The sequence below is a fragment of the Drosophila biarmipes genome, chromosome X (assembly GCF_025231255.1).
Source record: "Drosophila biarmipes strain raj3 chromosome X, RU_DBia_V1.1, whole genome shotgun sequence".
Taxonomy (NCBI): Eukaryota; Metazoa; Arthropoda; class Insecta; order Diptera; family Drosophilidae; genus Drosophila; species Drosophila biarmipes.
The window spans coordinates 14,952,323-14,968,032 of record NC_066611.1 but is presented as its reverse complement, the minus strand read 5'-3'; the positions used below and the strand labels follow the sequence as shown (position 1 = coordinate 14,968,032).

Sequence of the window (15,710 nt, the reverse complement as noted above, 5' to 3'; positions counted from 1 at the left end):
CAAGAGAGCACTCGTTCCTGCATCGTTTCGAATACAATTTGTTTTTATTTATATTATAGAGTTAGGCGTACAAAGGAGGCGAGTAGTGTAGTGGGGGACAAGGGGCGGAAAAGGAGAGATGTGTTGCTTAGTCTATTTGTAGAACTCGTGCTCCTGCTCGTCCTTCTTGATGTTGTTCTTGTAGCCCTTCTCGAAGTCCTTGGCCAGCACGATGTAGCGGTTCTCGCGCACCGCGTGCATGCCCGCCTCCTGGCAAATGGCGTTGATGTCGGCGCCAGAGATCTTGTCCGGCCGCGCCACGAACTCCTCCAGGTCCACGTCCTCGCTGAGGTTCATCTTCGAGGTGATGGTGGAGAAGACGAGTCGCTTCTGCCGGCGATCGGGCAGCGGGAACTCGATCTTTCGGTCCAGCCGACCGGGACGCAGCAGGGCAGGATCCAGTGTGTCGGCCCTGTTGGTGGCCATGATCACCTTGACGTTGGTGGTCTGATCGAAGCCGTCCATCTGGTTGAGCAGCTCCAGCAGGATGCGCTGCACCTCGCGATCGGCGCCAGTCTGGGCATCGAAACGCTTGGTGGCAATGGCATCGATCTCGTCGATGAAGATGATGGCCGGGGCGTTTTCCTTGGCCAGGCGGAAGACGTCGCGCACCATGCGCGGCCCCTCGCCGAGGTACTTCTGCACGAACTCCGAGCCGACCACGCGGATGAACGAGGCCGTCGTGTGGTGGGCCACCGCCTTGGCCAGCATGGTCTTGCCGCATCCCGGCGGGCCGTACATGAGGACGCCGCGCGGCGGGTCGATGCCGATCTGCTTGTACAGCTCGAAGTGGGTGAGCGGCAGCTCGACGGCCTCGCGAATCTCCTGCTTCTGCATGTCCATGCCACCGATGTCCGCGTAGCTCACGTCGGGCTTCTCGTCCGGCTGCAGCATCGAAATGGAGCTGTCCGCCTCTGGCGGCAGCACGTCCACCAGGGCGTTGCTGTGCTTGTGCAGGGCCACCGAGGCGGAGGGCTTGAGCAGCTCGCGGTCGATGGTGGACAGGATGCGCACATAGTAGTTGGAGCCCGTGGTGGAGCCCACGATGCCCGTGTTCTGGTCGACGGCCTCCAGGAACTGGCCGATCACCAGCGGCACCGACTGGATGCGCTTCACCTCCTCCTGGGCGTGGAGGTACTCCTTCTTCAGGTTGCGCTGCTCATCCTTGATGTACTCCTCCTGCACCTCGATAAACTCCAGCGTCTTTTGCAATTTCTGTGGGCGACAAGAGCGGCATTAGCTGCGCTCAGGTGGGGCAGCGGACAGGGCTCACCTTGTAGCGCACGTACAGATCCTCCATGTCCAGCTCGTCCAGGGAACTGTGTGCATCCTTGGGCTTCAGGTCGGAGAGCTCGTCCTGGTGGGGGGAAAGCGGGGGACAGGGGGATTACTTAGCTGGCCAGGCCATGGGGCACCGGGTACGCACCTTCTCCGGCATCAGAACGTCCATGTTGTACGGCATTGCTTGCGTCTAGCAGTGATTCTCGCTTTTTGGTCCGCGTTTGCTTTTCCTGCGTTAAAATGACTCGTCAAAAACAAGCAGGCGGGGTGGCAACGCTGGCAGGCCGGCCGCTATCGATAGTGGCTTCCCAGTATATCGATAGCACCTGCTAGAACTTTCGATATGTGCTTATCGAAAAGGAAATTGGAAAAATTGATATTTTTTTTTTTTTGGTAATAATGCTTATTTGTATATGAAAAACATAACATTTTTGCATATATCTTGCCTCAATTAATGCGTTCTTTGGCACACAATACTAAAAAGTATCGATAGTTTAATTTCCGAGCAGCTAATTAGATTTGTTCTATAAGTATACTAATTTTCCTATAAGAAACTAAGTTCGTGACAGGCTAAATTTTCTTATTTTGCTTAAGGTAGATTACTTTATACTAGGAAAACCATATTGAATATGTTTTCATTTAAAAGAAATGTGTATTTATTAATAAATGCGCAATATTTGATTTTCAAAACTCAAATTATTTCCTGTTCAAATGGCTAATAAGAAAAAGTATTTTCTTTCCTCGCATTTTTCTATCCATTGAACTTTTATTTTTCGATGGTTAATTTTATCACCTTAGAATTTAAAACAGGAAAGGACTTATTTTAAGTTAAGGAACAAATATTTTCAATTCAATAAAACTTGATTTTTTGAGTGCTTAGTGTTACCAACTTAAAAATCTAAACGTTTTATAGTGAAAATACATATTCCCAATGTTTAATAATGTTAAATTTAAATTAATGTTAAATTTAAGTCGAAGTAGAAATAATTTCAATTCGATAAAACTTTGTTTTTGAGTGCATAGTGTTACCCCCTCAACTTCAAAACATTGTGCAAAACTCAAAAAATGTGAAAGAAATTGGAATTTAAAATAAGAAAATACTTCCCAATATATGATTTAACTTAAATTTAAGTAAATTTAGCAAGAAAGTTTATTTCCTACACTTTTAATTAAGAAGCCTGTCGAAAGTGTTTCAAAACCAGCAGGGCAGTCGCGTTCTCGCACCGCCCATGTGCAGAAAGTGAAAGAATGTCGGACATAAATCTTAAATGCATACTTTCAAAAATATAATTTTATTTGAATTTAAATGAAATAAGCAATAATGTTTATTTACCAAGGCTTTTAATTAGGAAACCTGTCGAAACAGCCTGGCCGTCGCGTTATCGCACCCGCCTATCGATAGTCCGGGCGCCCGCCCAGAGTGTGTACACACTGGCCACCCGACCATTTTGACGCGATTTCGATTTCCCATAAGAAAAAAGCAACACACATTTAGCTCGGCCCCTTGTGGTGTGCGTGCGTGCGAACGAAGCGAATATATACACACACGCGAGAGCTGGAGGACAGTGAAATCGAATTGGTGTTTATATGGCTTAAACGGCTCCAATGGCTCAAATGGCGCACTGACGGCTGATAATGCCGCCGTCGCCGCCGCCGAAAAATCGTTTGGCCATCGTTACCAACAGAAGCGCAGCGAGTGCAAGTGCGAGTGCGGAGGCGCGAGCGAGAGAGTGTCGTCGCTGCCGTCGTCGTCGTCGTCGTCCTGCCGCCCTGCCCCGCCCCCCCGGCGCCCCCCGCGCCGTACGCACGCATCGATTTGGGCTAAACGTTAGATACCTCCTAACGCGGTCGTCAGGGTGGATGGCAGAGAGGCCAGGGAAAAAGTGAGCCACTGCGCTGAGGGTCGCCAGCCACCAGCCGCCAGCCGCTGATCCCCGCCTGCCACACGCGCTCGCATCCGAATCCGTGTCCGAATCCGCCCGGAAAAGTGCAATAGCAAACAGTTCACAGAGATATATATATATACAGCGCAGGGGCGCAGCGAAAAGCGAGCAGAGACACGGGTGACCAGCCGAGTGGCAAGTGGAAAGTGCCAGCAATGCCCTAGGCCGAGACAGTGGGCCGTAAGACACATCCTCGGGCAGTGGAAAATCGGGAAATGTTTATTGTATAATTTCCCACTGAGCAGGTGTGCGTGCGTGCGTGCGCTCGTGTGTGTGTGCGCCTGTGCCCGTGCCTGTGCGTGTGAGTGGTTTTTGTTTTTCGCTGCTTCTTCTTGCGGTTTATTTGTCAACAAAAAGAAGAAGGAAGAACCAAGCAGTGCCGCCCGTGCCGTGCGGCCCGCCTGCCCTGCTTGCAGGAGTGACGAAGCAGTCGACCCGTGCAGCACAGCCCGCGAGGACGACCCAGTGGCCTCCACATGAAGACCATGTCGCGCTTCGGCCTGCGCCGCGGCTTCAAGTTCTCGGAGGAGCAGGTCAACGGCAAGAACAACAGCATGCCCGCGGCCTCGGCCGCCGCCTCGGGCCATGGCAATCCGCGCAAGAAACGCCAGCCCAGGCAGATGGACGCGGAGACGGAGGCCGAGCAGGAGCCGGACCTGGTGGATGCGCACGAGGATGCGGCCGAACCGGAGGCCCTGGATCCGGAGCCCGTTTCGCTGATCTGCAGCCTGCCGCTGGAGCGGCTGCCGCGCCTGGTGGAGAAGCTGCACCAGCTGACGGAGGAACGGGAGCGAGAGCGGGAGCGGGACGAGGCCGCCGGCCTGCTTGGAGCTGGGGGCCACCACTCGAAGGTCCTGTGTCTGTACTGTGATAGGAAGTTCGCCTCCGCCAAGCTGCAGGCCAAGCATGTGGACAAGTTCCACACCGAGCGGCAGGAGCGACGCTGCAGCGGCCGATCCACCAGCTCCAATTCGCATCCCGCCGGCGGCTTCCCCGGCTGCCAGTGGTGCGGCCAGCCGGCCTCCGGCCGCGGCCGCCAGGCCACGCCCCCCCAGATCTGCCTGCCGGCCAAGCATCTGGAGCAGCTGTTCCAGCACCTCAGCGCACAGCATGCGGACAAGTACTTCGGCTGCCAGCCGTGTCGCCTGCGCTTCCAGGACGCGGACCATTTGACGGGACACCAGCGCCAGCAGCATCCGCAGCAGCATCCCGAGGATTCGAAGCCCGGTCTGATGGGCGCCGACGAGCCGGTGCTCTTCCGCCTGGGGCTCACCCAGAACCGGCTGCCCAGCCATCGGAATCGCAGCCAGCGCAAGGAGGAGGAGCCGCCGCCCCTGGCCACGCCCAGCTCCGGCAAGTCGCGGAGCAGCAGCCGGGCGGCGGCGCAGCGCCAGCAGCACCATCAACAGCAGGCGCCCTCGCAGCAGGCCAACCCGGCCGGGGGCCAGGCTCTGCAGGCGCAGGAGGCCGTCAGTGCGGACGCAGTCTTCCGGCTGCCAGCCAGCCTGGCCTGCGCCTCCTCCTCCGCCACGTCGTCCTCCGCCGCCGCCAACTCAGTGTTCGATGACAAGTTCTACAAGGATGTGGTCTTCAATGTGCGCCACAACCTGCAGAATCACCTCGACGGCCGCCTCTTGACCTCCCAGCCATCAGCATCGACATCCTCGTCCTCGCCCTCGAGCTCCTCGTCGGAGCTCATCATGCTGCACGGACCAAGTCAGCTGGGACCCGGCGGCGCCTCCTATCCCACGCTACTCACCGCCGAGCAGTTCGGCGGCACGGGGGAACTGCTGCCGCTGGCCAAGTTCCGCCGGAGACCGCACACCAAGCACAGCTGGAAGTGGAAGTGGGACTACGTGAAGAAGTTCACGCTGATCAACGAGGGCGGGCGGCTGGTGAAGAAGCTGAAGCAGCCCAACTACCTGGGGCTGCGCGATCTCTCCAAGCTGGACATGTGGACGCAGCTGACGATGCGCCAGAAGCACGATCTCTCCCTCTCGCTGGCGGAGGAGCAGAACCAGGAGCAGCGCCGCCTGCTGGAGCAGCTCAATTTGATATTGGAACGCCGCCTGCTGCCGCACATCATCCTGGAGCAGAACGAGCAGGCGGTGATCAAGTGCGAGAACGACGAGGAGGACGATGGCCTGGATGCGCATCACCAGCCGGGCGATGATCTCCTGCCGCAGACCTTTGCCGACGAGAATTTCCTCTCCCTGCTGCAGCTGCAGCCGAGGAGCGGCGCCAGCGATCGGGATCAGGAGCGGGATCGGGATAGGGATAGGGATAGGGATAGGGATAGGGAGCAGGAGCGGTTGAGGAACCGGAGGGCCGTCGTGCTCAGCGGCGAGTGGGCACGGCCACGCCTCTACCTGTGCATCTGCTGCGGCGCCAAGTTCGACCAGCGCAAGTCGCTGGAGGAGCACAAGACCTTCCGCCACTCGCACATCTACGCCACGCACTACGAGGTGGTGGGGCGGGAGCTGCTGGCTGGCAACCTGCTGCGCCACCTCTTCATCCCCAAGCGGGCGCTGGGACGCTTTGCCGCCGCGAGCAACTGCATCCGCTGGCCGCAGATTGGCCCCGCCCCCGTGCAGCAGCCCAAGCAGGAGCAGGAGCGCGTTCAGCCCGAGGAGGAGACCAGGTCGTCGGCCTCGTCGCGCTCCTCGTACGAGGTGTCCACACCCACGCCGCTGTCGGCACTGGAGCAGCAGCAACCGTCGCCCGCCTCGGGATCGGGCAACGCGTCTTCGTCGTCCTCCTGCTCGCCCAGCTCCTCGTCCGCCTCCACCCTGATGTCCACCGCCCCCACCTCGATGTCGCACTCCACCTGCACCTCCTCCGCTGCGACCACGACGCTCTCGTCCGCCTCGTCCGCTCCCTCCAGCTGCACCAAGTGCGGTCGCAAGTGCAGCGGACTCATGGATCTCTACCGCCATATGCTGGACTGCTCCGGCGACTATGTGTGGTCGCTGGCCAAGAAGCGCAAGTATCGCTACTACTGCGGCACCAAGAGGCGACGCGCCTTCTCCAAGAAGCCGCTCAAGCAGCTCTCCGCCCGCAAGAAGGAGAAGCTGGAGGTGGAGGAGGGCGCCGGCGAGGGCGAGGTCGAGGCCGATGGCGAGGCGGAGGGCGAGGAGAGCGGCTCCAGTTCGTCCAAGCTGAAGAACTCGCCGCGCCAGAGGCCCAGCGACGGTAAGAGGGCTCCGTGATCTGTGCTTAGCCACCAACATTAATTAACCTTCCTTTTTTTAGCCGAATCCATTCGCAAGATGCTGGAGAACCTGCCCGCCAAGCGCATCTGCAAGAAGATCTTCCCCGTGGACAACAAGGCCAAGCGCAAGGCCAAGAACAAGGCCAAGTCCATGGCCAAGTCGCTGGTCAAGTCCAAGTCCAAGCAGCTGCGCAGCAGCACCAAGAGAATCTACAATCAGCACCTGCTGCGCACCACCAGATCCCGGTCGAGGTCCTCGGTGGTGGCCACCGGCTCCTCGGCCGCCGCCGCTGCCGCCCAGCAGCAGCGCAGTCGCCGCAAGCAGAAGCAACAACAGCAGCAGCAGCAACAGCAAAAGGCCAAGCTAGACAAGGCCAAATCTCCGCCAGAGCCTCAGCAGGCTGCCTCCGAGTCGGAGCAACTGGCGGCCAAACCGGAGGCCAAAGCGCCCGCACCCACAGTCACTGCCAAGACACGATCTCTCGCTGAGGAAAAGCCTTCCCTGCGGCTGGAGCTGCCACTCACACTTCCGGAGGCAGCCGCTCCGCCCGCCTCCGTGCAGGAATCGGAGCCCGCCTCGCCCACTTCCAGCAAACAGCTAATGCCCACGCCGCCCACCACGCCGGCGCCGGCCACCAAATCCCCGCCAGCCGCAGCCGTGGCTCCCTGCTTCTCCGCCAGCACTCGCCTGGCGACGCCCAACTCGACTGTGAAGCGCAGCAAGAGGATTAGCGACTGCATAGCCATGCTGACGGGCAAGCTGGAGGAGAAGCTCAAGACAGAGCAAGTGCCACCGCCGGCGCCGCTGGCCAGGGACAAGGAGAGGGATAAGCCGGAGCAGGCCAGGCCGGTGGAGAAGGAGGACAAGTCGCCGAAACTGCTGGAGTCGCCTGTATTGCCGCCCCAGGCCGCGGACAAGGAGCGCGTGCAGCCGAAGACGCCCAAGCGCAAGGCGGTGTCGCGGCGAATCATCAAGGTGGATGCCGCGCCGGAGCCAGTGGGGGAGCTGCCAGAAGCAGTGGCCATTCCAGCTCCGCCTGCAGTAGCAGTGCCAGTTCCACCTCCAGCAGCAGCTCCGCCCTCAGCGGCTCCAGCTCTGCCAGCTCCTGTGTTCAGCAGCTTGCCAGTGGCTGCGCCAGCTCCTCCTGCACCAGCTGCTCCGCCAGTCGCGGAAACAGCTCCCCTGCCCATCGCTGCACCTGCTGCACCTCCGCTAGTCTCAGCACCTGCTGCACCGCCGCCCGTCGCTGCCGTGGCCCATCCACCGCCGAGGCGCACGCCCACCAAGGCGGCGGCCAAGCAGATGGCTGCCCCACCGCCGAAGCCAGCCTCGCTGGCCGCCCTCAAGCAGTATCCGCCGCTGGAGCCGCAGCTGGCCGTGGTGCCGCCTCCTAATCCGGCACCGCTGCCCCTCGCCGTGCCCGTGGCCATGCCGCTGGGCATGCCAGCTCCGCTGGCGGTCGGCCCTGTGCCCGTGAACGTCAACATGCTGGCCAAGCTGCCGCTGTACATGCCCCAGCTGCAGACGAATCCCAATCCCAATGCCAATCCAGCGCCCACCACCATGTTCATGATGGATCCCCAGCCCTTGAACCTGACCAGTCAGCGGGGAGTGCTCCAGAAGCCGCTGATTAGCGGCACAACGGGGGATCCCGGCCTGGTGGGACTGCAGCATCATCGCTCGGGCGGCATGCCAGCCAGGAGGCAGACGATCTGCGGATTCGAGGCAAGGAACCTGATTGGCCTGGACATTGACATGGAGCCGCTGGATCTGTCGAAGAAGTCGAGCAGGAAGCCGTCGCCGGTGCCGCCGCCAAGGCTGCAGCCCGAGCTGCCGATGCCCCTGGTCCCGCTGCCACTGGTGACGGGAGCCGGTGCACTGCCCCCCCAGCCGCAGGCGCAGCCAGGAGGAACGCTGCCCACGGCCGGTGGTGCGCCGGTCACCTGCCAGCTGGCCATGCCGGGTGGAATGCCCAATCCACTGGCCTCTCACTATTACTCCAACCTGGATCTGCTCAAGATCCCGCAGGTGCGCAATCCCGGCACTGCCGTGCCCTCCACTGGTCCACCGCCGGTGGCGGTGACCGCACCATCGGTCGCCCTGCCCGCCCATCCAGTCAAGAGTACGGGCGGCAAGAAGCGATCTCTCGAGGGTTCGGGCAACTCCAAGAAGGACGGACACGGCAAGGGCCAGGGCAAGGCGTGTCCGCGCATGGATGAGGTGGTGAACAACCACATCGACGATGCCATCAACTCGGTCATCATGGCCGTGCAGGCGAGCCTGCCGGACGACGACGAGGAGGAGGAGCTGGCCAAAAAGGAGAAGGACCGGGAGAGGGAGCGAGAGAAGGAGAGGGAGAAGGAGAAGCTGGAGGAGGCGCTGCCCAAGCCGAGCAACTGCATCCTGGCGTTGCAGCCCCCTGCGGGACTGCTACCATCACCAGCGCTGGACAAAGCACCGCCTGTAAATGCTATTCCTGCGGTGGTTATTCCTCCCGCTGCCCTGGTGCCCGTGACCTCGGTAGCGCAGCCTGTGCCTGCCAAGAACCTGACGCCCAAGAAGCGTTCCATGCGCTCGCGAACCATCGACTGTCGCTCTGCCCTGCTCGCCATGGAGGACACTCTGCCGGTGGCTCCCCTGCAGCAGTGCATCCCGCAGCCGGTGAATGGAGATGCCAGCATGGCGAAGGGAGAGACTCCACGTCTGCCAGATGTTATACCAGCGCCAGTGCCAGTGCCAGTTCCTGCTCCAGCTGCAGTGGCGCCCCAACCACCCGTCCTGGCTGAGGGTCCAGTAATGAGTCTCAGGGAGGCGAAGCCGGAAGCCATCCAGCTGGCCAGCGAACCGACGACAACGATTACTGCCGCCTCTCCGCCGCCCCTGGAGCAGCAGTCTCCGGAATCCCCTGATCCTGTGCCACGTCCCGAGACGCCTGTGCCTGCCCCTGTGCCCGTCTCCGTCATCTCGGTGGCGCCCGCCTTGCCGCTGCCCCCGCGCACAGCCACGCCGCCGCCCACCACGATGGGGGAGACGAACTGCAGCTCGCTGATGGAGGAGCACAGCAGCAACCTGAACAACAACACCTCCTCGGGATTCCACAGCCTGGCCCAGTCGGAGCAGCCGCTGCCAACGGCAGCCACGACGCCAGCGGAGGAACCCGCTCCGTCTAAGGAGGAGGAGGAGCTGCCGGCCAAAAAGAAGCAGCGTCGCCGGCGGAAGAACGAGCTGGCGGCCATTGTGGCCGACCAGCTGCTGGAGAGCTTCAAGATCGACAATGCGCGCCGGGACAACCTGAAGAAGCTGGAGAACCTGGCGTACGAGAAGAGCGAGGACCTGCTGCTAACCGGCATGCTGCTCATGTCCAGCACCAAGCGCAATGCGGCCCTGGGTCCGTCCTCGGCTGCGGCCGCCAAGCTGAAGAAGGAGGCCGAGGCGGTGGCGGAGGCGCCGGCCAATCCTCCCGTGCGCGGCAGGCCAAAGCGCCGCCAGAGCTGCTACTATCGCCGCGGAAAGGCAGGTGGCGAGGGCAGAGGCGGAGGAGTCGCCGGCAAGGCCACCAACGAGAACATCAGCCTGCTTAAGTCCTCGCTGGAGTCCTTCTCCATTGGCATCGAGAAGCAGCTGCTGGCCAAGGAGGCGCGCGAGGCCAAGGACTCGCAGCCGTCGTCTGGAGCTGGTGGCGTAAACCAGCCGCCGGTCAGCTCCATCCTGCGGCCGAGCATCCTCAGCAGCGCCGTGGCCAGGGACCACCAGCAGCAGCAGCATCAGCAGTCAAAGCAGAAGGAGAAGGAGCAGCAGCAGCTGCAGCTGGAGAAGCAGGATCAGATCGCCCCGGCGGCCACCTTCAGCCGTGATCCGCGGCTGAACAAGAACATACACAAGGAGCAGGCGCAGGCGGAGCCCAAGGAGCAGCCCAGGGAGCAGCCTGCGCCGGCGACCAACGTCAATGCCGAGGAGGAGGACAACTACCTCACGGAGATAGCCAAGAACGTGAACGAGAAGATCATGTCGGCCACCACGAACGAGGACTTCGAGTTCGCCCACGACGAGTTCGACGGCGAGGGCGACCCCGACCAGGATCAGGACCAGGACAAGTACTACCGCCCGCCCACCTCGATGAGCGTGCGCAGTGCCCCGAACCTGAACGACGAGCACTCGAACTTCGGCTCAATGTGCGACGACAACACGAACACCGAGGTGATGGACATGGACCTGGACGACGAGATGAGTGTGTACACCAGTTACTCCCAGGACCTGGGACGCGGCGGACGCGGGCGCCGGCGCAGGAGGCGTAGGAGCGTGCTGCTCACGCGCCGCCCCAAGAAGCGGACGCAGCGCAGCGAACTGGACGCCGAGAAGTACGGCTGCAAGCTGTGCGGCAAGAGCTTCTTCACCGCCACCTCCCTGTCCAAGCACAACATGACGCTGGCCCACGTGTCCAAGGTGTCGGCCCAGGAGTACCTGCAGTCGCAGACGGCGCCTTCGAGTCCGCAGGATGTGCACCACGATCTGGAGGACAGGAGGGAGCGGCGGGCGGAGCAGCGTCAGGAGGAGCAGCAGCCGCCGCCGGCAGCAGCAGCAGCTGCGCAGCAGATGAGGGCCTCGGTGCTGATGGTTCCCTCGCAGATGGCCCACCAGGAGAGGGAGCGGGAGCGGGAAAGGGAGCGGGAGAGGGAGCGGGAAAAGGAGCGCCAGCAGGAGCTGCAGCTGAGGGAGGAGCAGGAGAGGGCGCGCCTGCAGCGAGAGCAGGATCACCATCACCAGCAGCAGCAACAGCAGCATCAGCAGCCGGAGGAAGTGCACCATGTGATCACGGAGGCCAGCCTGCGGCTGCACGACAACCAGCACAGTCCCACGGCTCCGAGCGCTTCGCGTCTCAACCTCAATCCCGACGAGCGTCTCTTCTACGAGTGCTGCAACATCCTGAAGAGCGCCGAGACGCCGCGCCCGCATCCTGGCGCCGGGTCAGGTCCGGCCGCCACCTCCGTGATAGTGACGGCGGGCCGCAAGCAGCCGCCCCCGCCTCCAGCCTCGCCCTCGCCCTCTCGCTCCTCCTCGCTGCCGCCACCGGCCTCGCCATCGCCTTCGCTGCCGCCGCCTGGCTCTCCATCGCTTTCCCTGCCGCCGCCGGCCTCGCCGTCGCCGTCGCCCTCGCCGCCGCCACCCGCCGAGCTGCGTCAGCCCGCTCCAGCGCCTCCGCCAATGCCTCCCCAGCCGGCGCCAGCGGTGTGCCACCAGCCGGTCATCCAACAGCTGTTCCGCAACCCGCCCGCAGTCACGCCCACAACCACGCCCACGTAAGATGCCACTGAACCCACTTCTCGACCTTTTACTTATGCATCTAACCTCTCTTCTTCCAGCAATCACAACCGGCTGTCGCCCAGCTACTCGGCGGTGTCCCAGTTCTCGGCCACCACCACGTCGCGCTTCAAGACCAAGGCCGCCATGAAGGGCTACGAGAACGTGAACCTGCAGCTGGACATGCCGGAGCTGGCCAAGTCGGGCCGCGGCGTCTGCAAGCTGACCGAGCTCGCGGACATTGCGCTGGGCAGCGAGAAGCCAGGCGGCGACTTCCTGCCCCACCTGCCACCCGCGCCAGCGGCTCCTGCGGTGCCAACGGCACTCCAGCCGGCGATCCAACAGACGCCCACGCCTACGCCCACGGGCACGCCCACAGTGACGCCCACGGGGCCGATGGAGCAGCAGCAGAGCTCCACCTCCTCGAAGACCATCATGCACGCGTCCATCATCAAGGCGGCGGCGGGCGTGGCCAGTTCGGCGACGCTGCCGCCAGCCTCCGGGAGGATCATCATTCCCGAGCGGCCGTTCAAGAACATTGGGCTGGAGGAGAAGGCGCCGATAACCTTTCAGAAGCCGAAGACGTGCGTGAATCTGCTGCAGGAGCAGGACAACAACAGCGTGTCGACAGCCAGCTACTCCGACCGCGATGACTACGACTTTGGAACCCTGAGCTGTGACGGCGACGTGGATCCGGAGCCAGAGCCAGAGGTAAGAGCAGGGGTGGCCGCTGGAAGAGGGGTCCTGCCCCCGGGAGGCGGTGGCGGTCGAGCCGTGTCGACGTCCAGTTCGTCGTCCTCCTCCTCCTCGTCGGCGGACAACAGCAGGAGCGGCAGCCGGAGCAGCAGCAGCAGCTCCAGTCGGGCCACGGCCAAAACCTTCGAGAACAAGTCGCTGATCATGGGCAGGATCTTCAAGCACGCCAGCAGCGCCAAGGTCGCGCCAGTGATGGCCACCTCGGCGGCCTTGCTGCCGGGTCCCAGTGTGGTGCCCGGCATGGCCAAGATCAAGGCGCTGCCCAAGAACCAGGCGAATCTCGACCAGATCTTCGATGAGTTGCGTGGCGGCGGCGGCGGTGGAGCGGGCAAGTCCTCGGAGGTGGAAGCCTCCGCCGCAGCTCTCCACCCGGACAGCTGGGAGCGGCATCACCTGGCGGCGCAGCAGCAGCAGCAGTTGCAGCCACACCACCACCATCAGCAGCAGCAGCAGCAGCATCATCAGCACGGCCACCACCACCACCACCATCATCACCATCACCACCACCAGGTGGAGCCCATGGCGGCGCCAGCAGCTCCGGCAGCGCCGGCGGCCATGCCAGCGCCCAGTGCCTTGCCACCAGGCCGGAAACCCAAGAGCTCCACGGGCAGTGCAGCCAAGAAGGCCGCCAAATCCACGCCAGCCAAGGCGAAGGCCAAGTCAAAGGCGGCCGCCACTGCCTCGGCATCCTCGTCGTCCAACCGCAAGCCCCGCAAGGATCTGACCAAGCTGCAGTCCGAGCTGGGCATGAGCCACGAGGAGATCGAGCAGCTGATCGACGAGGGACAGCGCAAGTCGAAGCGCCGCTGCGCCACCAACAGGCCCAAGAAGCTGGTGGAGACGTGGAGCTCCGACGAGTACGAGGAGTTCCTCTCCACCAAGGACATCATAGCGCTGATCGAGCAGAAGGAGCAGCAGGAGCAGCGGCGCAAGCGCAAGACCAGCGAGGCGAACACTCAGCAGGAGCAGGTGACTCCACCGGTGGCCAGCAAGAAGGCCCAGACGCCTCAGGCGCCGCCGGCGAAGCGGAAGAATCGCGCTGGCGAGAAGAAGCAGGCGCCGCCTCCAAGCGAAGTGGAGCAACCCAAGCCGCGGGCCAGGCAAAGGAACCAGCCACCGCAGGCGGCTCCCCCTGCACCACCTCTTCCACCTGTTGTCAATGCTCCTCCTGCGCCTCAGCCAGAAGTTGCGACGCCGCCTGCCAGAGGGAAATCCAAGGCAGCAGCCAAGAGTAGAACCCCAGCGAGCAAGGCCACCAACAACCGCAAGAAGCGCGCCAATGAGAAACAGAAGACGCCACTAAGCAAGGAGGATGAGGACGAGGAGCAGGCGGAGGAGGAGGAGGCGGATGTGGAGCCCCCAACCAGGACACGCAGCTCTAGGCAGCAGCCCAAGGGCAAGGCCGAACAGGAGGCGGAACCAGCAGCAGCAGCAGCACCTCCGACACCGCCAGCACTGCCCGCAGCTCCGCCAGAAGCGCCAAAGGAGCGGGTCAAGGCGCGCCACAGCACTCAACAACAGCACGTGCCGCCGGCTCCCCATCCCAGGAGCAGCTCCGTGGCCACCACCAGCAGCACCACCAATAACAACAACAACAGTAGCAGCAGCAACAAGAACCTGAAGGCGAAGCGGAGGTCCCAGAACAGCCGCCAGTCGCCGGCGCGAAGGAAGCGGCCGGCGAGCGAGAAGCAACTGTACTACTGGAGCAGCTCCAGCGACGACGAGTTCGGCCGCCTGGACGACGAGGGCGAGGCAGCCGACGCGGGATCCTCGCGCCCCGGCGTCGGCAGCGAGCAGAGGGACGGCAACCGGATGGAGCTGGAGCCGGAGGAGGCGTCCCCGTCGCCCGGCAAGCACTTTGAGGAGAACGAGCCGTACCAGAAGCACGGCTGGATCGTGGGCGACTCGCACAAGAAGCTGGTCAAGCTGCTGGCCATCGCCAAGGGCAGCAAGAAGGTGGACAACTGCGGGGTCAAGCGGCGCACGCCCAAGCGCAAGTGCTAGAAGTGGGCGGGGGGCGGGGAGCAGCAGCTGGAGGAGGAGGAGGAGGAGGAGGACAGCCTCCTCCTGCCGGGAGACAAGTCATAGCCATAGGCCTCGAGGGCGGAGTCGGCGCGGGCAGCCGACGACCCATCGCCGCCATCGATCACATACGTACTGCCATTGTGTCATCGTTAATCGTTAACGCCGGCGCCAGGAGGGGATCACCGTGGTCGTCCGCCTCCTGGCCCCAGGGTCACCCATTAGCCGTATGCGGAGTATATGCAACATATTTTTCTTTTCTTTTTAACATCTAAGCGTTACATTATTTAGGTTTTTTTTTATTAAATGTATTTATAATTAATAAACAAAAGAAACAAAAAAGCGAAAAAGCAACAAATATAAATTTGAGCACAATTAAGCGAAGGTTCTTTGATTTTCCCAGAGGATAAAGTATCTGAAGGATGGCAATTCCAGGAAATAGTATCTAAAAGAAGGTAATTCCAGGATATAGTATATAAAAGAAATTAATTACCGTAAATGGAAATGGTATCCATAAATATAAGGATATAGTATCTAAAAGAAATTAATTCCGGGAAATAAGATAAACTTTTTCCAGGAAAACCATAAAAAAATGCACTAGATAGTATCTATTAGAAAGTAATTCTAGGAAATAGTATATATTAGAAAGAGTTTCCAGGATTAAGTATCCATAAGTAATTCCAGGATAGTATCTAAAACCAAGTATTTCCAGGATATAGTATACATAAGAAGTTTCCAGGAAATAGTATCCTTAAGTAATTCCAGGAAATAGTACCTAAAAGCAAGTAATTCCAGGATTATTAGTATCTAAAAGCAAGTAATTCCAGGAAATCCAGAATTCCAGGATTTAGTATCTAAAACCAAGTAATTCCAGGGAACGACATCCATAAGTAATTCCAGATATAAAGTATCTATATGAAAGTAATTCCAAGAAATACAAGAAAGTAATGGAAATAGTATTTAAAAAAAGGTATTTCCAGGAAATAGTATCCATGAGAAAGTAATTCCTGGAGAGAGTATCTAAAAAAAAGGTAGTTCCACGAATTAGTATCCAAAAGAAAGTACTTCCAGAATATAGTTATGTACAAGGTAGTTCCAGGATAAAGTATAAAAAAGAAAGTAAGTCCAGGAAAAAGTATCCAAGAGCAGGTAATTCCAG

At 60.3% G+C, this 15,710-nt stretch overlaps 2 protein-coding genes across 2 annotated transcripts; one reads left to right on the top strand and one right to left on the bottom strand.

The window, feature by feature from the left end:
- Window positions 1–22: 22 nt before the first annotated feature.
- On the bottom strand, window positions 23–1,627 carry LOC108025835 (26S proteasome regulatory subunit 6B). Its single transcript, XM_017096493.3, has 3 exons — window positions 1,466–1,627; window positions 1,313–1,396; window positions 23–1,254 (listed from the first exon to the last, which is right to left on the bottom strand). The coding sequence occupies exons 1-3, from the start codon at window positions 1,499–1,501 to the stop codon at window positions 133–135; spliced, it is 1,242 nt and encodes a 413-aa protein (XP_016951982.1). The 5' UTR covers window positions 1,502–1,627; the 3' UTR covers window positions 23–132.
- Window positions 1,628–2,763: 1,136 nt separating this feature from the next.
- Window positions 2,764–14,930, top strand: LOC108025759 (uncharacterized). The gene is made up of 3 exons (XM_017096354.3): window positions 2,764–6,455; window positions 6,516–11,772; window positions 11,836–14,930. Exons 1-3 carry the CDS (start codon window positions 3,740–3,742, stop codon window positions 14,531–14,533), a joined length of 10,671 nt encoding a protein of 3,556 aa, XP_016951843.1. The 5' UTR covers window positions 2,764–3,739; the 3' UTR covers window positions 14,534–14,930.
- Window positions 14,931–15,710: the final 780 nt, after the last annotated feature.